The sequence below is a fragment of the Grampus griseus genome, assembly GCF_964374135.1.
Source record: "Grampus griseus genome assembly, chromosome: 5".
NCBI classification, from domain to species: domain Eukaryota; kingdom Metazoa; phylum Chordata; class Mammalia; order Artiodactyla; family Delphinidae; genus Grampus; species Grampus griseus.
This window is the reverse complement of record NC_138998.1, coordinates 88,949,142-88,972,943: the sequence shown is the minus strand read 5'-3', so window position 1 is coordinate 88,972,943 and position 23,802 is coordinate 88,949,142. Positions and strand designations below refer to the sequence as shown.

General features: G+C 37.9%; 1 protein-coding gene across 1 annotated transcript in view; it reads right to left on the bottom strand.

Moving 5' to 3' along the window:
• Positions 1-23,802, bottom strand: part of IFT57 (intraflagellar transport 57) — a 60,031-nt gene that overhangs the window by 22,173 nt on the left and 14,056 nt on the right. Inside the window, exons 5-6 of the mRNA XM_082654373.1 lie at positions 21,945-22,013; positions 3,885-4,007 (exon numbers count right to left, since the gene is read on the bottom strand). Of these exons, the coding sequence (XP_082510499.1) occupies positions 3,885-4,007; positions 21,945-22,013 (192 nt within the window). The remainder of the gene's footprint in view (positions 1-3,884; positions 4,008-21,944; positions 22,014-23,802) is intronic.

Below are 23,802 nucleotides of genomic sequence, written 5' to 3'. Positions count from 1 at the left end.
CTAGGTAAAAATATAAGGCTGATTGTTATCAATATTCCCTTAAGTGATGGAAGCATTAGGGCAGGAATTTTGTAAATTCTTCCTGAATACCGATACAGATACAAACCTAAGAGAGCTATCATAGAATACAATAATATTACAAAACAATATTGTAACATAACAATAATTAACATTTATTAGGCAGTAACTATGTGTCAGACACTGTTCTTGTTTCTTTACAACTCCTCCATGAGGTAAGGAATATAATTAGTCCCATTTTACAGATGAGGAAAGGAGGAACAGAGAGCTATAGTAGCTTGCCCTAGATCACACAGCTAGTAAGTGGTAGAAATATGAATTTTGGGTGTCAAGGGAAGGTGTGTGAGATAGGCTCCATCCTCTCTGGGTCTTTATAGCTACCAAAGTTCTACTAAGTTTCTGAAACTCTGGGTCAATAAATCAGGATTTGATGGTGGGACTAAATGTGCAATCCCTAGCTTCTAATTCACAGTACACTACCTGCCTCCTCTCCCCTTGAAATATTACTTCTGTATTATTTTTATAATTAACAACAAAATTGTGTTTTAAAAAGACTCAGAGATTAGGATAATTCTTGACCAGTTACAGATTTAAGTCTAGTGAGTATAATCACAGATGTTTGCTCTTAGTGTTAAATTCCACCAGCGTAGTTATATAACACTTGTGGGCACTACTATGGGGTCTAATAAAGAACAATAAAAAAGAGATAAAAAAAATCAGAAAAGGAAAGAGTTAGAGAAATAAAGAGTAAAAAAAAAAAGAAAGGAAAGAACAAAAAGTCCAGGATGTATTATACTCGTAGACGATTTTATTAGGTGGCACCGACATCCACTCTAGTTTAGGTGTCCTCAGACTGCCCTTCTAAGGAATTGATGCCTGAGCCTTACTCACTTGGTCAGAACTGAGGCCTTAACGAGGATTGGCTAATGACCTGGTTAATGACCCAGGATTTTGCTGAATTTATCAACTCTCTTGGCAAAACTTCTGACTGTCTTCAGATACATTATTCCAAATTGAGGCAGATCTGAGATGGGTATATAGCTACTCTAGAAGTAATCACCAGGAGCATTCTCTATACCCAGCTCTAAAAAGGGAACTGCTAATACAGTCCATTCAAGCCAGCATATGACAAAAATCCTTTATCTTCAGTTGTGGAATGTATTATTTGCAGTTTTGGCAACATACTTATTTTCCCAGTTGTAATTTGTTTAAGCTAATATTAAAATTTATTTGCATTCTTTGAGAACTGGTAATAGTAACAAGTAGTGCCAGAAACAAGAATAAGCTAGCCTAGCAATAAAAACCTGATTACATTATGAAGAATATACAAAATAAAATACTGGTGTATGACAGGATGTCATCAAGCATACAGACTATAATATGCAAAAAGAACGGAAAAGAAGATTTACTTTTTTAATATAATACACTGCTGGGAAGCATACAAGGACTAAAATGAACCTGTGAAGAAAAAAAAGCAAAACATTTGATCCAGTGCCAAATAAATATGGGACTTTTTTTACTTCTAACACAAGGTAATTTTAAAGAAATTTATCATTGTTTTAAATAGTGCTGACCCTATATTACTTATCTCCTACATCTCTATGCTACTTAAAAATTAATGTAACAGTGATCAGTAAAACACATTGATCTGAAAGTAATTAATTCCTTTTCTTCCCCCTCAAACATGAAGTTGAAATCTTGAAAGGTCCTAAATGCCTGCAGTGAGTAAGAGGTTATTGTTTTGTCCAAAAGTAAAGGAGAGGGTTTGGTTTTGGTAGTTAGGAGTTGAGGAAGAATGGGATCAACCATGATTCTGGTGTCAACACTTCCTGATTAAGGAGGATAATGAGTCTGTGAGAAACCACATGTATAACCAGATTACTTTATTTCTGAGACATGAAAAACATTTCTCTATTCATTAGCCCCTTATTTTCTCAAATCAATGTATAATTTTATTTTTCTTAAGTAAGCTGAATAAAGAATTGACCCTAAAGCTGTAATTCCCATTTGCTACAGCTGAAATACTTAGGAGAAAGAAGGGTTTACGAAACACTGGACACAAGGACCAAATTATCTAGAGAAGAATTCTGAAAAAGTAATCAAATAGGACTCTATGTCAGTATTTTTACCACAAAAATCTAAACTCAAAATGACATTCACATATTCGAAAAAATACCAACCCCCCCAAAACTTTATCTGACATTTTCGAATGTTGCCTGTAACATGGACTGTATAATTAATGACACAGTATATCCTCATAAGGTCAAGGCTGGTAATGAATGGCATGAGACTAAGAGTCCAACCCCGAATTAGTTAATTCTTCCCCAAATCAGGAGAACATTGATTCTTTAAGAATCCAGGATTTTGACTACTGCAGTATTGGTTTATAAAACTGTATAGGTTAGCAGTTACATTTATATTCTCTCTTTCTTTATTCAGTTACTTCTATGTGGAGATCAATGACAGTTCTTAAAAAAAACACACACTCGTGTGATCCTATTAGATTTTAAGTGAGATGTTTGATTTCAAGAGTTTACTTATCTTGAAAGTAAACAAATTAAACTTGCTTCCTCACGGGACTAAGATGTACTTGAGAGTTCCCAACTACACAATTATTTTAACATGTTGTTCTAACTACAGTCGCAATAATAGTGATGTTTAATTGTATGAAGAAAATTTGTTCTGACAAAACTAAAGAATCAGAAATTACATTTTCACAAAAAAATTCCATTTTTGAAAATTATGACTTCCAGCAGAGATCAAATCAGGAAAGAAATTCTTATTAATATGTATTTACATATGAGAGATACATAAACAGAGAATTTACCCCCAATGTACTCAAATAATAGCTGTCCTCCATAATGATTGGGTAAATATATTGTAAACAGGCTGTAGGATTTGCCCACTTACTCCAGATAAAGCTTGTTCCACAGCTGTTCACAGTCCAGGAAGACCTCTGTTGTCCTTATCTTATTTTAGGACTGCCCTAAGAGTCTAGGCTACTTCTTAGCTTCTCTAGGATACAGTTCTACATGCCCAAATCCAGGCAATTGAAGTATGAATTAGCTTCCAAGGCACTGAAAACAGCAATCTTTGTATAGCTGCTACTTTGGGGAGCAGACATACAACCACATTTGTAGAGTGACAAGTTTCCCTAGAACCTTGTTCCATAATTCTGGGGCTTGTCTCTAGCCTCCAAGGATAAAAATCCTTGAATTTTTTTTACCTAGATGTCTCTCTAGCCCCTTTTATAGAGATTATTATAATACTAATAAGAGTAGTATTGTCTAGTCACCTATTAGCTTGTTCTGAAGTTCTTACTCATAAATTGTAGGAAAAAAGTAAGCAGAAACTTGATTAAATGGGCCAGTTCATCTGGCCTAATCCCCAAATCTTTATTGCATATGATTTCTTGATTATGTTCTTAATATTAAACTTTTAATCATGTGTACTGAGTAGATTATGTAAGGTAGCTTCCAGGATGTCTTCTGTTTTGTCAACCAGCAGAGTTCTAAACCATTTTTTAACTCTACTCAGTTAGTATACAGTCACAGAATTCCAATTTCATTCACTATTCACCTAAACAAAATATGATTGCCAAGAAAATATATCAAAATGTATTGAGAAAATACGCCTTAATCCTAGGGAAATGTGATGTGTTCCAAATCATTTTAAAGATACACTCCTTGCTTTGTGGGCCATATTACATTATTTATTCATTCAACAACAATTTATTAAATCTCTATTAAAATAAAACATTGGAAACTGAATCCCTTCTTAAATCACTTTTGTAACTGGGAGTACCCTTGACCCTGAAATGGCCTTATAAAAATCTATCTGAACAAAATGTGTTCTCTCTTCTATACCTTATTGTCAGTCCTGATCGTGACTTTCAGTTGTGGTAGTACACGTTCCACTTCTAGATTCCATTCCGCAGCATCTGTTGTGGATTCCAAAATATCTTCTTGTTTGGCAGACTCGTTCATATCCTAAGAAAGGAAAGATATCACAGGATTGAGAGTTTATAAAAAGAAATGGTAAAATTTTGAGGCATTTTAGCAGCACTGCACAATTTATATCAAGCATGGTAGTATTAAAATTACAGCGGCAGAAGAAATTTTTTTCTGTCCTCTTATCCATGTTGAAAGAAAATGATGCACCAACCTGGTAGAATAGAAAAGTTACTATTTATAAAAGAAGCAAATATGTGATTTAACTATTTTTGCAAAGAATAATTTTTTTGAGATATCAGAGTGAACTCAATGGGAATACTGTCAAATGAATAAGCCATTTAGGTATGTTAATTGGTAATGGTAGAAAAGATGCAAACACTCACATGTTTGGTAACAAAACATTGCCTTAGTTTGAATTCACTGTACTGAAATACAAACCCAAAATCTGAAAGACAAAAAAGATAAGATCCCAGAAGTAAAGGGCACATTCTTTACAAATTTTGTATTTATAAGATGATATTTTGGTTAGGTCAAACCATAATATAGCTTAAAAATGTGATTTAATGCAGACCTATTTGAACTCAAATAGGGTAGAGGTCGACTTTCTTGCATTTGTTTTCTGCTGTTGAGTAATAAGCTCAATTCAGTCCTGTCTTTGAATCAGAAAAGGAAAATTTTTTTTTTCCATTTTCTCAGCCCTCCACATTTCGGCATTAAGTATGTATGGATCTGAAAACATAAAGAACGTAAAAATTAATGATTTAAAGATAAAGTTTAATGCATTAATTTTGGTAGTATTTTTCCTTTTATGCTCCCTTGAAAAATTATTTAAAAAGTAAGAAAAATATAAAAAATTATTAATATAGAAAAAAAGAAACCTGAGAGATACAAACAGCCAAATACAAGGTATAAACCCTACATGGATTCTAACTTAAACAATCTGTAAAAAGATGTTTTTGAGACAATTAGGGAAATTTGAATACGAAGAGTATTAGATGATATTAAGGAATTATTATTAATTTTATAGATATGACAATGGCATGATGGATACGTTAAAAAAAGGCTTTATAAATCAGAGATAAATGTTGAAATATTGACAGGTGAATTTACATAATGTCTGAAATTTACTTTAAAATACTATGGGGCGAAGAGAAAAGGAGGGAGGGGCTTTAGAGGAAACACAATCAACCAAAGGTTAACTGTTACACAAGGTACTGTTGCATAAGGGTTCATTATCTCATTCTAATTCTGTATATGTTTGCAATTTCCCATAATACAACATTTAAAAATAAAAGACTATATAAACAACCTCATGGTGAAATTACATTCTCATTGTCAATTTATGTCACTAAAAGATACTTCTTGTCCAGTATAACACTAAGTACAAGAATAACCTTATATTGGGATTTAATTTTGGGGGGAGCTTGAGGTCTTCAGGGGCTTTGAACTGACTCCCGACTGAGTCTCTAGGTCACTGCTGATGTGAAAAAACCTCTCTCTCTCTCCTACCTCCCAGCTCATATTAGCAAGTTCTAAACAGACTCAGAGCCTTAAAAGGAGCATATATTGCTTTCTGTTCAGAAATTCAGGGGGCTATACAGTTCTAACCACGCAATTAGAGAATGGGTAACTAATATATGCTTTTTGCATTTCACAATATGTGGTCTGAATTTATTCAGTTAGTATAAAAAATACAAGCATTAATTTAAGAAAAGTAAAATGTGGAAACTCCAAATGAAAAATGTCCAAGATTCTATTTTAAGCATTAAAGTGATCATTTAAATATAGAAACATTGTATTATTTTGAGCACCTAATATAATGCTATAGACCTATATAAACTGAATCCAAGGTAGCACAATAGCATCATAGCTGGGGACGGGTGGCAGTATTCACAAAGCAGACATGTGTGAAGTTATATAAGAATGTATGTGATGGCATGAGAAGAGATACTGGGTCTCCCAGTGGAAACCTAAAGCCACAGGGAAAATTCTCAGTCATGAAACTCCACACTGACATTCATTAATGTTCATATACTTGCACACTCACTGGCACATCCCAGTACCCATCCCTGGCTCTAGGAGGCCCAATTCTGACTGGCTCATTTTCTATAAAAAACCGGGTAGACTTATGAGGATGACAGTGGGGGTGGGAGGATGTACACACTACCAGTGGGATGTGAGCGCTGACATTTGGAGCGTGTGTGTGATATATACACAGGCTTGCTCCTTCCAGGGTTATGAGCTCCACATCCCAATCGCACAGAGCCAGACTGAGTTGAAAAGGGGCACGTCCTTTTAAGCAGCAGTTCTGTATGATTCCTAATAGAACGCAGGTGTTCTGGTCACTGATTTAAAAATAAGTTTGACTTACAGAACCACTGTTTGGGTGAATTGAAACTAGTGCTACTGATTAAATCCTTGAGCCACTCTTCCCCAACCCCATCATCCCCTCCATCCCATCCCCCCTTCTTCCCTTCCTTACAGGAGGGTGGAGTCCAAAATCACCAAACAAAGCCAGAGAGGGTACCCATCCACATTCCCACCTTCTTCAGGCCTGAACATCAGATTGTTCAAGCTGTGCATAACATACTTAAAATTTTCACTCAAGGAAGGGCACATTTTTCTAATTTTCATGAAGGCAAATGGTCAGTATTGGCTCTGTTTGAATCGGACAGTAGAGTACATGGAGATCAAACACCACATCAAGACAGCCCTGTGCATAAGCTATAATACTGTTTGGTTTTATATTGGGCACTTCAGTAAGTTACATTTACCCTTCTTAGCTTATTATTTGGTTCCTTCAGGCAATAATTTGCTAATTCCTACTCCCAATGTCCTGAAATGATTTAATGTAGCAGCTCAAAAATTTTCACTCATTCCTAGGCTATAGTTAATATACTGGGGGAAATGGCCTAGTTACTAAATGAAGAAAGGGCAAAAAAAGAGAACATTAGGCTTGGTAGAACAGCATTAACTTATTCAAACTATACAGTCCCTTTCTACTTCCATCTTTGCACATCTATTTCATAACCTTGTTCCTCACTCAGAATTTCCTAATGCCTAATAAGTGGATACATTAACTGAGCAAGCCCTACATATGAAGTATAAATCATTTTAACCACACCTTGGTTACAATACTTTGAGAAAACCTTTCCTTTCCGATTGTTTCTCTAATAACAAATGGTATTTTATGTGGAGCTATTAGTTAAAGAGAAATAAACTGCTGTTTCCATTTAATCAAAATTTTACATCATCATGACAAAGTTCCTCTCTGAAACAACATTAACGAAGATAAAGCATGGCTCCTGGGAAACTGCATTTTCCAGTTAATGCTGCTGAAGAAACAATTAGAAGCTCAATAAGACACAGGTTATCCCGAAGTCTCATTTATAATTAATTAATTTACCAATAAGCCATTTGTTAAGCTCCTACAACATTCAAGGTAAGAATCCAGGCACTGTGCTTGGTATGGAGAGATAGAAGGATTTAATCCCTGCCTGCAAAGAGTTTACAGCCTATTAGGAAGAGTCTGAGGCTAGTTAGTGGGGGTAATAATTGGTCCTAAGAAAAAGAAACTGATGAGAACTGACCCTAAGACTGCCAAAGGGAGAGCTGAAGATAACAGTCCAAGGCATCCCCTAACGTAACCTTGAGGCATACTACCCAGGGTCAGTTCAAGGATCGAACATGGAAGGTTGGCGCTCCGTACTGCTCCCTCCCCGGGAGCCCCTGCCTCCCTACCTCCCTCCCGGAATGACTAAGGGCAGAGGGGCCCCACCCCCCAACCCCGCCGCCCAGAATGGAGCCCGCGTTTATGCGGAGCTGTAACTCCTGGCTCAGGATCTCTTCCCTCCACTGCTGCTGAGCCGCCCCAGAGCCCAATGGGAGGGTGGAGCGACTCCCAACCCCGCCCCCGCCCACGGCTGCAGCGCCGCCAGCTCTGGAGGGGCCCCTCCGGCCGAAGCCGTGACCTTCCTGGGGACCGCGGGCCAGGAAATCAAATTATCAGTGCCCGAAGGAGACTGACCAGAGGCCCAAGAACACAGGAAATACCAAAAGTCATCACACAAACATCAGCCCCACAGAACCCCTAAAGCCCAGATCCTGAAGAAGCAAAAGGGGAGACAAACTGCCTCAAAAGGGATGTTAGTCATGTATACTCCCTGTAAGAGTACATCAAAGGGCTTGTTTCCACTGAGGATGACAAGAGATGCTACAAAGGCACTTTCAGTTTTCAATATAATGGAAATAAAAACTATTATACTGGCATTGTAATTTATTTTCCCCATACCATCATTGAGGTTGGGTGCCTCTTCATATGTAAAATGATCATTTTTATTTCTTTTTCAGTGAAATTTAATTTCATAGGCTCCAAATATTTTTATTTGGTCACTTCTATTTCTTCTTTTGATTGAGAGGCAATTCAAATATACTTTATATTTGTGGTGTCTTCTCCCACAGCATCCTTCCAAGCTAATTACTGTCCACACGGTCACTAAAAAATTTGTCAAGGAACTTGCTTTCACAGGTCATCCACCACTCAAGACACTTGATGTGAGGGCCATCTGCCTTGCACAGCCTTATATCAAGAGCTCTGTATGGAGATCTCTGCACTCTACTTTTGGACCAGATAAAGGACAGGATGACGATATCAATATTTCCTCACAACCAGGTCAATGCTCAAACATCATTGCCAAGCTGACAGACAACAGGCCTGGGATCTTCTCCTATGATTTTCCCCAGCTTGCCACCAAGACATTTGATCTGAACCATGTCACCATCACCTTAGTCCTGAGAAGTTTGTTTCTAAAATGAACCTGAGGGACTTCCCTGGTGGCGCAGTGGTTAAGAATCCGCCTGCCAATGCAGGGGACACGGGTTGGAGCCCTGGTCCGGGAAGATCCCACATGCCCTAGAGCAACTAAGCCCGTGTGGCACAACTACTGAGCCTGCGCTCTATAGCCTGCGAGCCACAACTACTGAGCCCACGTGCCACAACTACTGAAGCCCACACGCCTAGAGCCCGTGCTCCGCAACAAGAGAAGACACCGCAATGAGAAGCCCGCGTACCACAACGAAGAGCAGCCCCTCCTTGCTGCAAATAGAGAAAGCCCTCGCGCAGCAAAGAAGACCCAACGCAGCCAAAAATAAATAAAATTAATTTTTTTAAAAAATAAAATGAACCTGAAATACAACCCCCCCCCCAAAATGCAATGTTACTTGCCTGCTCAGAATCCTGTTCCAGAAAGTAGTCTCCCCTTTTCCCAGGTAATATTAATGGGATAGTTAAGCATCTGAAGAAATACTGTGTTCTCTGTGTGTGTGTGTATTTATACACACACACACACACACACACACATAAATATACATAGTTGGTTGTGGTTGGTCTTATGAAGATAGGGGTGTAATAAGAGAAGGCCCTGCATTTCAGTAAGGGAGATCATGTGAGGATATATAAACCCCTTTGCATTGGATAGCGTGCATAGTGCTGCAAAGCTGTTCTGGTCAACTAGGCTAAGTATGACTACAAAACCTGATACATTTTCAAAGTGCAAAACCTCTTACTTAACTCTGGGGACTACAGGTAGGCCACGGCTACCAGTAGGGGGAGTAATGTATTAACAGAGAGAGACGGACCTATTAAGTATTAATACAGAAAACTGTTACAGGTGATATACAGTGGAAGCACTGGTCATGTTTTTGGTATACCTGTTGAGTTGCCATCTTAAAACAAAGAACTTAAAACTATCTCTTTGGGGAGAAACTATTCCTAATGGGTACTGCACACACATTACTGGAAAACCCGGTAAGAGAATAGGGACTAATCAGGTTACTGGCCAGAGAAATGTTGACTATGACTTCCTGATGTCAGCAAGAGTTAACTCCAGTCATTTCAACTCTGCTAGGTCCATAACAACAAAAGCCTGGTACTACAGGATCTTTTTGATCCCAAGGGTCCAAGCCAGATTGGGCAGTTGGCTCTGGTTAAGACATCCCCCCCATTGGGAATAAAGAAGAAAGCTGGGAATAGCGTAAGGCAGTATTTCTAAAACTTGACTAATTATGGCCACCCTACATCCCTTGATCACTGACTGAGACCTCGTCTGGTAAAGGGAACATATATGCCTGCATGGGCAGACCCAAGAGTGAAGCTCAAGGCTCAGGCAAGGAAATGAGAAGACATTTCCTTGGGAATGGAGTCCCCATGTCAGACATTACAGAGAGATCACAAGTTCAGATGGGAGCCTGCTGGGAGGACCTAGATCGTAAGGGCCTGGACAGAAGCTGGATTCACAGACTTCCAGGTGAAAACGGGAGATGAAGGGAGAGTTAGAAGATCCCAACACCGAACTAGTAATGAAATGAGAATAAGTGGAGGTGCTTACGTCTACAATTACCAAGCCAAAATCCCTACCTCTTAGGAAGATCAGACACCACTGTCAGACTGGATTCTGGATACTGGTAAATGCTGACATTTACTGGCTGTCATTTTTTTTTTTTTTTTTTGTGGTACGCGGGCCTCTCACTGTTGCGGCCTCTCACATCGCGGAGCACAGGCCCCGGACGCACAGGCCCAGAAGCCATGGCTCACGGGCCCAGCTGCTCCGCGACATGTGGGATCCTCCCGGACCGGGGCATGAACCCGCGTCCCCTGCACTGGCAGGCGGACTCCCAACCACTGTGCCACCAGGGAAGCCCTACTGGCTGTAATTTTTAAAAAATATTTGTTTATTTGGCTGCAGCGGGTCTTAGTTGCGGCATGCAGGATCTTCGTTGCTGTGTGCGGGCTCTTAGTTGCGGCATGCGGGATCTAGTTCCCTGACCGGGGATCAAACCCAGGCCCCTTGCATTGGGAGTATGGAGTCTTAACCACTGGACCACCAGGGAAGTCCCTTACATCTTTCTGATGTCTCGTATTGTATGTACTATTCCGTAATACAATGATGCCCTCAGGGCGGAGAAATCTGGATACGACTGATCCCACACTAAATGATCCCAGATAACTAAAGTTGCTCACATTCTGCCTGTATACTGTTCCTGTAGCTTCCTGTTATCAAGATGCCAGTGATCACCTGCGGCTGTCTCCCTGCTTGCCTGTAGTACCCCTTCCTCCTCCTAGGCTGCTGTGGGTTTAGAAACCTAATAACCAAGCTTGTTAGAACGTAGGCAAAGTCAGAATACAGGGGAAAAAAGTGGGCACTCAGGGACAGGGGGCAGTGAGGTTAGGTCTCTTCATAGAATATTTTTAAATGGAAGTGTTTATACTTATTTTGGTTGCTCAGAGGCCTTTTTTGCATTTTTCCTCATCTGCTGTTTTTTCAAGATATGATAGGTGGCCAAAAGGCTAACATAGTATATACGGTCTTACTATGAATTAAACAGGGTTTCTCCTAAGGATATCTAGTGTCCCTGTTTCCTTACAATCTATCAATAAAGCTAGATAGAGGGATAAGTTATTTCAATCAAGAGTGTTCATCAAAATCCAATGATTTTAACAAACTATACTTAAGGCAGAGTTAAAACCTTTCATGTCCCTACAAGCCAATTCTTCTTCATGATTAAAGAAGCACAAATTGTGATTTTGGTTCATTATTTTCTTTCCAAATTAGGTTTTACATAATTTAACACTATATTACTATGAAGAAAAAAAATGTTTAATACCATAAAAAAAGTATCTTCAGATTTGTTCTGAATAACCAAATTAAACCCCGGCTAATCTATCAAAAGAAATAGATAGATGGTAGCCTCTATCTTTAAATATATGAAGTTCATAAAAGGTTTTCTTAAGTTCAATTTTAAGACTATCAAAAGAAATTTTATTCTAAGTTATAATGTGAACCAAGACGAATAAATTATGCTCCAACAAATCAAAAAAGGTAAAAAGAAAGCTCTCCAAATTAACACAAAATAAATTTAATTTTCCAATAGGAAATATGAAATTATTTTTGAATGACAATTTAACCTCCTATATTATTTCTATTTAATACATCAAACTACCTTTGCTACTACTTTAACTACTTTAGCTACATTGGTACACTAAGTGCTAAGATAAAACCATCTCTGACTTTTTATTTTCTCAAAATAAAACCAAAAGAAAGTATCCCTGGAAGTATGTCTGGAGGAACTAATGTAGACATTATACTTGGTGTTGCAGAGTATGCAAAATAAGTCTAACTTTTTATGGCATGAATTTCTAAAAGGCTTCTTTCCTTCGAGATGGCAACCACATAGATATACCAGTGCTCAAATACCATACTTGGTCAATATCAAGAGAAGGGGTCCCCAACCCCCGGGCCGCACACCTGTATTTGTGGCCTGTTAGGAACCAGGCAGCACAGCAGGAGGTGAGCAGCTGGTGAGTGAGTGAAGCTTCATCTGTATTTACAGCCACTCCTCATTGCTCGCATTACCACCTGAGCTCCGCCTCCTGTCAGATCATCGGCAGCACTAGATTCTCATAGGACCGTGAACCCTACCGTGAACTGCGCATGTGAGGGATCTAGGTTGCACACTCCTTATGAGAATCTAATGCCTGATGATCTGAGGTGGAGCTGAGGCTGTGATGTTAGCGCTGGGGAGCGGCTGCAAATACAGATTATCATTAGCAGAGAGGTTTGACTGCACAGGGACTATAATAAATCAATTGCTTGCAAACTCGTATCAAAATCCTACCAGTGAGTGGCAATTGACTTTGTCCGTGCTAGAAGAGGATCAACTGCTCGAGATCGCAAATGACTGTGGCCTTAAAAGTTTGTTTGAGACAACTTCAAATCTCCATACATTCTGGATTAAAGTCAAGGCGGAGTATCCTGAGATTGCCACAAAAGCACTGAAAAGCCTGCTTCCGTTCCCAACACCCTATCTTTGTGAAGCAGGGTTTTCTGCAGTGACAGCAACCAAAACGAGATCACGGAGTAAACTGGACATAAGCAACACACCTCGGGTGTCACTGTCTCCCATCACCCCCAGATGGGACCATCCAGTTGCAGGAAAACAAGCTCAGGGCTCCCACTGATTCTGCATTATGGTGAGTTGTATAATTATTTCATTACATATTACAATGTGATAATAAGAGAAATAAAGTGCACAATAAATGTAACGCACTTGAATCATCCCGAAGCCATCCCACCCCCGCTCCCGGTCTGTGGAAAAATTGTCTTCCATGAAACCGGTCCCTAGTGCCAAAAAGGCTGGGGACTGCTGTTGTAGAGGGTGAAATAAGTCTAACTTTTTAATGGAACAAATTTCTATAAGGTTTCTTTTGAGATTGTAACCACATGGATATATCAGTGCTCAAATACATCTGAAGAACTCGATTCATGTACTTACTGAGAGGAACATGAAAGTCCACTTAACTGTCAAGAGTAAATATTCCCAGGACTCAGGGAAAAGGGAACTAAGTTGTCTTGAGAATCACCACAGCATGATGTAAATGTTAAGTGGATGAAATCAGGAATGCCGTCTCTGGTCAAACCCCCGCTTCATCACTTACTAGCTGTCATTAAACCTCAGGGTTCCCATCTGTAAAATGGGAATAATAATAGTACCCTCTCCTCATTGGAAGGGTTGATATGGTGATTAAATTAAATGATGTATTTGAAAGGCTTTCACAATACTTGGTACGTAGTAAGCCCTCAATATATGTTAGCAGCTATAATTATCATTATTACATGCCACGCTTGGTACTAGATACCTTTACATATGGGTTAAGTGCCCAGTAATAACACCATGAATCAAAGGAGACTTATTCCTATTTTTTTCGAATGAGAAAAATGAGGTAGAGAGCAGTTAGGTAATTTTCCCAATGTCACATCATTAGTAAGTGGCAGGGCCCAGGCAATGTTACCCTAGAGCACAAGCTCTGAAACACCTTACTGTACGCCTATCAATCCTTTGTCATATAGGTAACAACTATATCCGCCCAGTTTATTACTTGTTTTTTAACTTTATGGTGTTCCCCACCCCTCCATATATAAGGTTTTAATTTTTATGCGTTCAGATTTATTAGTATTTTTCCTTTATGGTTTTTAGTTTCCTTGCCATGCTTTATCATGCCTATTTCAACCCATGAATATTACACTTGCCACTCATATTTTTGTGCCTCATCATTTTTTAATTTGTTGATCCATGTGAGGTTTATTTGGGTGTAAGATATGAGGGAGGAGTCCATCTTTTTTCTCCAAATGAATAGCCTGTTATCCTATCACCATTTAATTGAATAGTTTTCCTGATTGATTTGCATTGCTTCATATACTAATATAACTGTATATGTGGATTATTTTATGAACTCTGCACTACTTCATTAATCTATTTTTGTGTCAGTATAATTTTTTTCAGACTTACACAAAAAATTACACAAGTAGCACAAAGAATTCCCATATACCTTTCATCCAGATTCATTAAATGTTAGCATCTTACATGACCTCAGGGCAATTATGCATAAAGGGATATAATGTTTATATCCGGGAGCTGAGATTTGAAGAAATTTTTTCTTTGTACTCTTTTGTGCTTTCATTAAAAAAAAAAAACCAATGAATATACTTCCCTTTTAAAAACAATAAAGTTTTTTTCAATAAAAACAAGTAAAAATATATGTTTGATTAACTTCCAAAAACTAGCTGGTACAGGTGGTAAATGCTTCAGGAGTTGGAATAAGAGAGAGAAGTGCGTTTTAATGGCGATGGTGAGATTTAAGTTTAACTTTACAAGGAAGTTTGGGATGTAAACAGGCAGAAAAGGCAAGCCAAGGGTTTATATAGCCAGGAAGGCATCATAAGCCAAAATATGAAATATTGAATGAACACAGCTTGTGAAGATCACACGAGAAGAGAGACGAGGGGCTTAAAAAGGTGAATACTGGGGAGCAAAAAATATTGAATATATTGTGAAAGACCTTAGAGGACAGGCTGAGGAATGTGAATTTTGTCCTTTAAGCCAGAGGGGAGGCAAAGTAAAGTTACAAACAAGGTAAAATAACTTAGCCCACCAAACTTTATTTAGTACCTACTGTATACCAGGTACTGTGCTACTCCAGGGACAGTGAATAAAATGATAAAAAATCCTCATAAAAGAACATGCTAGTTGTGTTTTATGACGATTTGTGGGTTGTACATTTGTGGATCATAGGATTAAATGGGGCTGGGTTAGAAGGGAAGGTATCACTAAGAAGGCAGAATTTGAGCTGAACCTTGAACATTGAAGAGTCAGGTAGAGAGATGATGGGAAGGCATTTTGGGTAAGAGACAAAGGAAGAGAGGATAGGATGAGAGCAGATATACTCCTGAGGTGTTTCAAAACCTACGAGAGGTCCTCTTTAACTTAACCTGGAAAAGTTATTCCAGTGAAAGAAAATAAAGTTGGCTATGTGGACAGTTGTCAAATTGCTAAGGGTTTTGAAAGCCAGACCAAAAATGTATTGCTTTATAATCTGTATAAACTGTCCTGAAGGCAACGAAAAGCCATCAAAAGTTACTGAATTCAGAATGATCTGACTAAAGTCACGTTTTGGTAAGTAAGACTGAGGAGCGAGATGAAAACTATTTTGGAAAAGGGAGGTGGGGAGATGAAGATGAGAGAGATTTCAAAGGCAGCATCCAGAGGTCTTAGTAACTAACTAGATGTCCTGGATGAAAATGAATCAGTCAGATATTCAAAGCACTAACACTGTTGGGGGGATGGGTGGGGGTGGGTGTATTTAAAGATTGTACGTTTGCAGAGGAGGACTGAAAAAAAGCACACATTCTGGGTATGCATCTAATATACTGAATTACATAATAAATATAGGCTGTTAGTGTTGATTTAGGAAATACAACCTACCCGTTTATAAAAGGACGGCTTTCAAATGATTCCTGGAAAAAAAATCATTGTATTACTTTTCATTAAATTCCCCTTAGTCATTTCCGCAGGGGAGACCCTACGTGACAGCAGATTGAGTCCAGTGGGACTTCAATAATAATTCACGTGACAGATTATGAAAATAAAGCCATGCTATCACCAGAGCTTCCTAATTTACAACAAAATGCAACCTTCTTGATAACTTATATGCTATGTAAGCTTTTTATTCAAAAATACTCATGGTGATCTAGAAATTTATTTGTATTGAGAGACTGGGGCTTTTTCTATTCTCCTACAGCACCTAAGAATGTTTGTAACTAATTCCAGTCTCTAGGAGAGGTAAAAAATTATACAAAATAAGAAATGCATCAAATGTATACTCTAGGCCAGCACCATGCTAGGTGTGGTGCACAAGTTCTATTAATCTTAAAATAACCCTTGGTTGAATTGTGTCCCCATCTTACAGATAAGAAAGCTGAGTTACAGAGAGGATAAATCAGTATGGCCACATGGCTAGTGACATGTGGTCAGGATTTTATCTAAGGCTGCTTTTCCACTGTAGCATTGACCTTGAAGGTATGGACTCAGAGCTAGAAGGGACCTTGAAAAGTCCTTGCTTCCTACTTCTTTCTAGGCTCACAATAACACCATGAATGAAAATAAGGATCTTTCCTATTTCAAGTGTGCGTTCAAAAGCTACACTAAAGATCAAGTAAAAGTCTCTTTTACACCCAGCAAGGACTGCTGTTTGAGCCTCCTCTGAGCAGTGAGGAGTACAGCATTTTTCTCTAACCTACATTTCCTATTCACCTCCAGATGTAAAACTGATGGGGTGGTACGGGCTAGCTACCAGAGAAATAAAAGCATTTACTCAGCAATGTGTTCCATCACACTCGAACATGTGGCGTTTTAATTGTTTCTTCTGTGAAACACCAACGATAGACTTCCCACAGTCAGAGCCCAGATAGGAGAACTCACACCCAAATGTTTCAGGAAAAGAGAAGAAAAAACATTTTCCTCGAGCAGGAATCAGAACCAGGGGCCTCCTATGGGGCACGTTGTGTTGTAGAATGGTATTTTTTTCCTGTATTAAGAAAGGACATTTTGTTGAAGAGTAAAGTGTAAATCATATGTAAAATGAGGAAAATGTAAAGTATTTAAGATATTAATCGAAGTAGATCCATCTTCTCCCCCTTTTGATCACAATATTGCAGCCTTGCCACAATGACATCCTAAACTAAAACTGAAATGATGATTTTTATTCTACGCCCAGATTTTTACTTCCTTACAGCTTCTGCTTTTTAAGCTAAAAATTCTCTCATTCTTGGTACAATGAATTTTTTGCTAAGTAATTAGAAACCAATTGTGTTTAAACCTTTTGAGATAGTTGGTTTTATGCTGTATAACTCAGGATTTGGTTTCTAAAACCTCAAATTTAGCATCTCAAGTAAGAATGGTGTCTATGGCATGTTTGAAAAAAATGTTTTGAAATGAAGTGATGGGCATTTAAAAATAGAATTCAGAGAGCACACAGCTTCCCTCCCATCTTTTTTTTTTCCACTGGGGGAGAAGAATGACACATCTGCATCATGCTGCCAGAACACTACTGCTGTGATTCTACTGAGCTTCAGAATGGAGGGGAGCTACAGAGACCACTCATAATTACAGCACAGTTACCATGAACATACAGGTACTTTCCAATCAGCATACTCAAGTTTGAAACAGAAATGACCCAGAACACCTGCCGAACACCTTGCCACCAGAGCCTTCCTTCCCTGCTCCCACCCCTCACATCTCAGAACATTCTACCGCACCCCTAACCCTCACAGGCTCTGCCCAACTGTCAGAGCTTTAATTCCACACCAGTGTCCCTCCCACCACGGCCACTCTCAGGGACGCTTCCGCTCAATTTCAGATTTCAAGACCATTCAGAAATCAGAGGGACAGAAAGAGTGTAGAACTTTGTGGGCTAGCTTCAAAGACTAATATCCATCCATATTTTTTTCTTTCTAAAAAAAAATTCAAAATTTCAATAACTAACCTGCAAATCAAACTCTGGAAAAATAAAGCAATCCTTCACTAATTGCAGAAGTTATTATCTTGCAAAGTACAGGCATACCTCAGAGATATTGCAGGTTTGGTTCCAGACCACCTCAATAAAGTAAATACCACAATAAAGAAGCAAGTCACGCAATTTTTTTGGTTTCCCAGTGCATATAAAAGATGTATTTACAATACACTGTAGTCTATTAAGTGTGCAATAGCATTATGTCTAAAAACATAAGGTATGTGCTAATTTAAAATATTTTATCATTAAAAATGTTAACCATCATCTGAGCCCTTAGCAAGCTGCAGCAGTAACATTAAAGATCACTGATCACAAATTGCTGTAACAAATATAACGACAATGACAAACATTTTGAAACACTTGAAAACAATTTGAAACATTTCGAGAATTATCAAAATGTGACACAGAGACACAGTGAGCAAATACTGTTGGAAAAATGGCACCAGTAGACTTGCTTGATGCAGGGTTGCCACAAACCTTCAATTTGTAAAAAATGCAGTATCTGCAAAGCACAATAAAGTGAAGCGCCACAAGATGAGGTATGCCTGTATTATTGGTCAAACCACAATGGGGTAACAGAATTGGAGGAAGAAATCACAGCAAAAATGGCTTTAAAATACTTTTAAACCTCAAAGTAAATAACTATTCTGAAAAACACCTGCTTCCCAACAAACCAGTGCCAAACAATCACTATAAGCGTTCGTGATTGATAGGAAGCGCCATTTTCTTAGAACACCGGTTTCAGTGCTCATGAAATACTGCTGCTGCGTTACAGTCTGATTAGGCAGACATCTTAAAGTTTAGTCAATGGGCACACAGCATCTCTTCACAAATTCTTCAAATTAGCGGTTACAGGCTTCAATTATGCAGTGGGAGTCAGGAAGCTAGACCTCTAGGGTCTCCCTTCAAGGAAGGACTTGCGCTCAGTTGCGGGCAAGGTGGCCAGCAGCCGGCTTCCAGCTGTCAGCTCCCTCGGGCTCTGTCCCACCTGCAGAGCCACCTTACCTGGGGCCGCGTCCTTCCCAGGGCAGACCGCCTCCAGCGACCGGCCCAGCAGGCAACACTTCTCACCCCGGCCTTTCACCATGAACATCTTGCATCCCAAACTCTGTCTCAGTGTCCACTTCCAGAGAACACAATCTGCAACATATGTCTCTTTCATTTACCTTTTCTCGTGCTCCATTTACCACAAATCTCAGGAAAATGCTCATGTACACCCAGCTTCTTGAGTCACCATGATACTTAAGGGCACACTTTTCAGGGCCTAGACTTTGCTTTATTTAATGAAAGAAAGGAATATAAGTAGATTTCTCCCTGTATTATCCTACACAGTACATAGAAGAGGACCCAATTATTGCTGAGTTCTTTTCTCTATGAAGATTAAACTATACTTTCTCATAAAGCTATAAATATAAAATAGCATTCATTCACGTGTGTATTCATTCAACATTATTCAGTACTGAGCACTTTCTACACACCAGGCACAGGTACAAAAGCAGTTAAAGAAGCTTCTGCTCTAGATGAGTTTGCATCCTACTGGTTGAGATAGACAATAAACAAATCAGATGAATACAATGCCAAAGTCTGTGAAGAACAATAAAATGGGGAGGATTAGAGAATGACTGGAGAAACATCTATTGTTTCAAAACCACAGGTAGAGGGGGACTGTTGTAAGCTGCACATTGCTAGGCTGGCAGTCACGTATACATTCAGTACATCAATTTCCTAGATAGTATCCATCATTCTTGCTCTAGTGCAGAATTCATCACATCAACTTTAGTAAAATAATATTTCTTCTGCATTGTGAGCCCACATGCTGCATGAAACACAAAATCTTAAATCTGTGTTACTAACCTATAGCGCAATTCTGTCTTGGGGAAAGAGCAGCCTGAGCCATCGCAAGCTGTAGTCAGATACAGCTGTCTCAGGCAGATGGCTTTAGTGGGCAACATCATAAACTTGCCAGATTTTTTTAAATATGAAAGGGTTTTCTGCCTCATTAGTACTTCATGGCTGACCATCCACAAACACCTGGTGTTCAGACTTCTTCCTCTTGTGAAAATGAAACTATACATAGTCTTAGTTCAAAAAGGTATATGTTATATAATCATTGTCCAAAGGATCTAATACCTAGATAATTATAAAGTCATACGTAGGGGGAAAACCCATCCTTACACAGCTTAATTGAAGTGAAAAATTGAAATCAGGACCAATAGGGACTTAGCGTAATGGTAAAGGCAAGTTAAATCACTTTGCTCCTTCCTAATACTCAAACTACTTAGCCCAGAGGGAATTACAGGTGGCCTTTACCGGCCTCTATTTATATCATCAACATAAGAATGAAGAGTACAAATATCAGCTTCTTTCTAAGAATAACGGTGTATGCATCTCTACTTATGCTTTTTTCTTCATACTTTAGAACTCTGTCATCACATCTTCAACACATACAGGAACACCAAGCACCACAGTGTCCTTGCTTAAGATAGGAATCTACCCTGTTGAACTCTTGTTTTAAGGTAAAGGAGAAAAAGAAATAGAATTGGGAGTCTGGAGAAACTGAGTTCAAATTAAGCCACTGTAATTTATTAGCTTTTTAAAAGATCAAACTGTCCCAAGGTGATAAATTTCAGTTTTTGTATCTGTAAAATGAAAATAACATCTTCTCAAATGCCTTACAAGGTCACTAAAAAACGTGTTTTAAAGGACTTTGAAAACTACAAAGTGATGTGCAAATGTATTGTTACAACTGGAGTTTATCTGTTTGGATTTAAATGTTAACACATTATTCTGAAATAATTTTCAATTGAGCAACAAAAAATACATTCTTTCATTTAAGAAGCATTTATTCAGAATCTTCTGTGTTATACTATGGAGAATATAAAAAATGATAGTTATCCGTGTTAGCAAGAAGCTTGTACAAGTCAGATTTGAGAGAAGGAATGTGGGGGGAAGGTGTGGTTTTGGTTTTTGCCAACACCTTTTAAGTACTTTCTATGTGCCAAACATCATTATAAATGCTTTAGATGTAGTAACTCTTTTAATCTTTAAAAACTCTACATAAAAGCTAATATTTTTATCCTCATTTTACATTTGAGGAAGATAAGGCACAAGAAGGTTGGAAACCTGCCAAAGGTCAGACAGCTAGTTAAGTACTGGAAGTCTCAAAGTCAACTCACACACTCAGTCAAATTAGCCACAGCGTTATGTTATATTACATCTCAAGTTGGGCAGAAAACGCACACATATCATTAATAATACTGACTAATGCTGACTAACAATACTAAGGCAGTGAATGATAAGTGAAGAGATTAGCATGGGGTGAGGTGGCCAAGGAAGTCTTCATGACAGGAACCCAAAACTAGATCCAAACTTGTTGGTAGAATTGAGATAAGAATAATTAGAGAACAAATAAGACTGTGTTTCATACGTACTTTTTTGAGCATGCAATAGGTATCACTTTATTGAAATATAACATACATATAGGAAAACAGAAAAATCCCAAATGTACTTTTGAAATATCTCATTGAGTGGGTTCTCTTTTATAGACTGGATTTATTTCCTAATTAAAACAGAGCAAAAACTGACTTGAAGCAACATATGACTACCTATCCATATACCAGTCTTAATATAAACCATTTTATTTCAAAGAATTACCATTTGAGTATTTCCTATAATCAAGACCATTCAATACTGCCCATTATAATGGAAAATAACTTGAATTATATATACATAACATATATATATATATGTTTTTCCATAATAAAAAAATAACATATATATATGTTTTTCCATAATAAAAAAATAACATAAGGCAAATCAATTATTTCCAGTTTACATGAGAAGCCCTGAGTTGATATTCCATGGTATGGACAGAAGGCTTTCCCACTTGCCCCTCTGATTTGTATATTTGCTATAATTATAATATTGTATATATAGAAAAACAGCTTCGAGAGCTACTTTTCAAATGACACACAAAGCAATGGCCAAGAATGATTTCTACTTGTTTCAATTTCTAGCAGAATATGTGTACTGACTGCTTGTTGGTCCTGTGTGTATCCCATGTAACTTACCAAGCGATAGGTCTGGGCCTTCAAAAGGCTGAGATCAATAAAGTTTTCTTCATTGTCTGTCTCCTCTTCCTTAGAAAAATAAAAGAGTTTAAAAGTTAATAATTATAAAAGTTGTAATTAAAAAAGGTATTTTCAGATTTCACATACTTAATATGCTAAGCTCTATAGAAAGACTAATGCAGGAAAGGGTATTTAAAATCCTAGTAGTGTGCATAAAGTAGGGCATAATGTTATCTGTTTTCTGATGATGCCATTTAAAAATAGGACCTCTTTTAGAGTCACTGAAGAAAAGAAAAAAAGAGAGAAAGATGCCACTGCTGTGAAACTGGGGATAAATAAACATAAAAACATAACAAGAAACAGTCCCAAGTGGCATATCTGAAATAAAGAGACACTGGAAGGAGTTAATGGAAATTTTGAGTAACATGACTAAAATGGACAAAAATAAGAGGCTGACAGATATAGAATACTCTCACCTACTCCAGGGACCAATCACATTAACGTATATTTTTGACATCTCATCTTTTATATGCTCAAGTTTAAAGATATTAAATATTAAATGTATATAAGGATGTAAAATATATACATGTAAGATACTAAACTTGTATCTTAGATATTAACTATCTAAAAGAAAAGTTCAGGTAGATTCCAAGCTGGTCCTGATTCCTAGCCCAACTGATATGGGGAATGGGGTCAGAAGAGACCCTTTGAGAATCAATTCCCTCTCCAATATACAGTAAATACAGAGTCTGAGCAGGCTCTCTAAGCATATACAACAAAACTTTAGTTCCCTTTTCTCTTCAAATGTCTTTGTGGTGACAAGTCACATAGTGGGTGAAACAAATTTAACAAGAATATCCAAAGCTTAAAGACATGGTAATAAAGCAAATGGAACTTGGCCCTGAAGTCTTGTACAGAAAAACAAAAAAAATAAGTGGGTGTTGTTTGGTGGACACTTACACATGTAGAGTTGTACAAAAGCTGCAGTGGCAGATTTCAAAGATAACCCTTATCTTTAAGCATTTAGAAGTATCAAGCTTCTTTTCTGACCACAACACTATGAGATTAGAAACCAATTACAGGAAAAAAACTGTATAAAACACAAACATATGGAGGCTAAAAAATATGTTACCAAATAATCAATGGATCACTGAAGAAATCAATGAGGAAATCAAAAAATACCTAGAGACAAATGACAATGAAAACACGACAATCCAAAACTTATGGGATGCAGTCAAAGCAATTCTAAGAGGAAAGTTTACAGCAATACAATTCTACCTTAAGAAATAAGAAAAATCTCAAATAACCTCTCATTACATCTAAAGCAACTAGAGAAAGAAGACAAAACAAAACCCAAAGTTAGTAGAAGGAAAGAAATCATAAAGATCAGAGCAGAAATAAATGAAATAGAGACAAAGAAAACAATAGCAAAGATCAATGAAACTAAAAGCTGGTTCTTTGAGAAGGTAAACAAAATTGGTAAACCTTTAGCCAGACTCATCAAGGAAAAGAGGGAGAGGATTCAAATCAACAAAATTAGAAATGAAAAAGGAGAAGTAACAACAGAGATACAAAGGATCATAAGAGACGACTACAAGCAACTATACGCCAATAAAATGGACAACCCAGAAGAAACGGACGAATTCTTAGAAAGCTAAAACCTTCCAAGACTGAACCAGGAAAAAATATGAACAGACCAATCACAAGTACTGAAATTGAAACTGTGATTAAAAATCTTCCAACAAACAAAAGTCCAGAACCAGATGGCTTCACAGGCAAATTCTACCAAACATTTAGAGAAAAGTTAACACCTACCTTTCCGAAACTCTTCCAAAAAATTACAGAGGGAAGAACACTC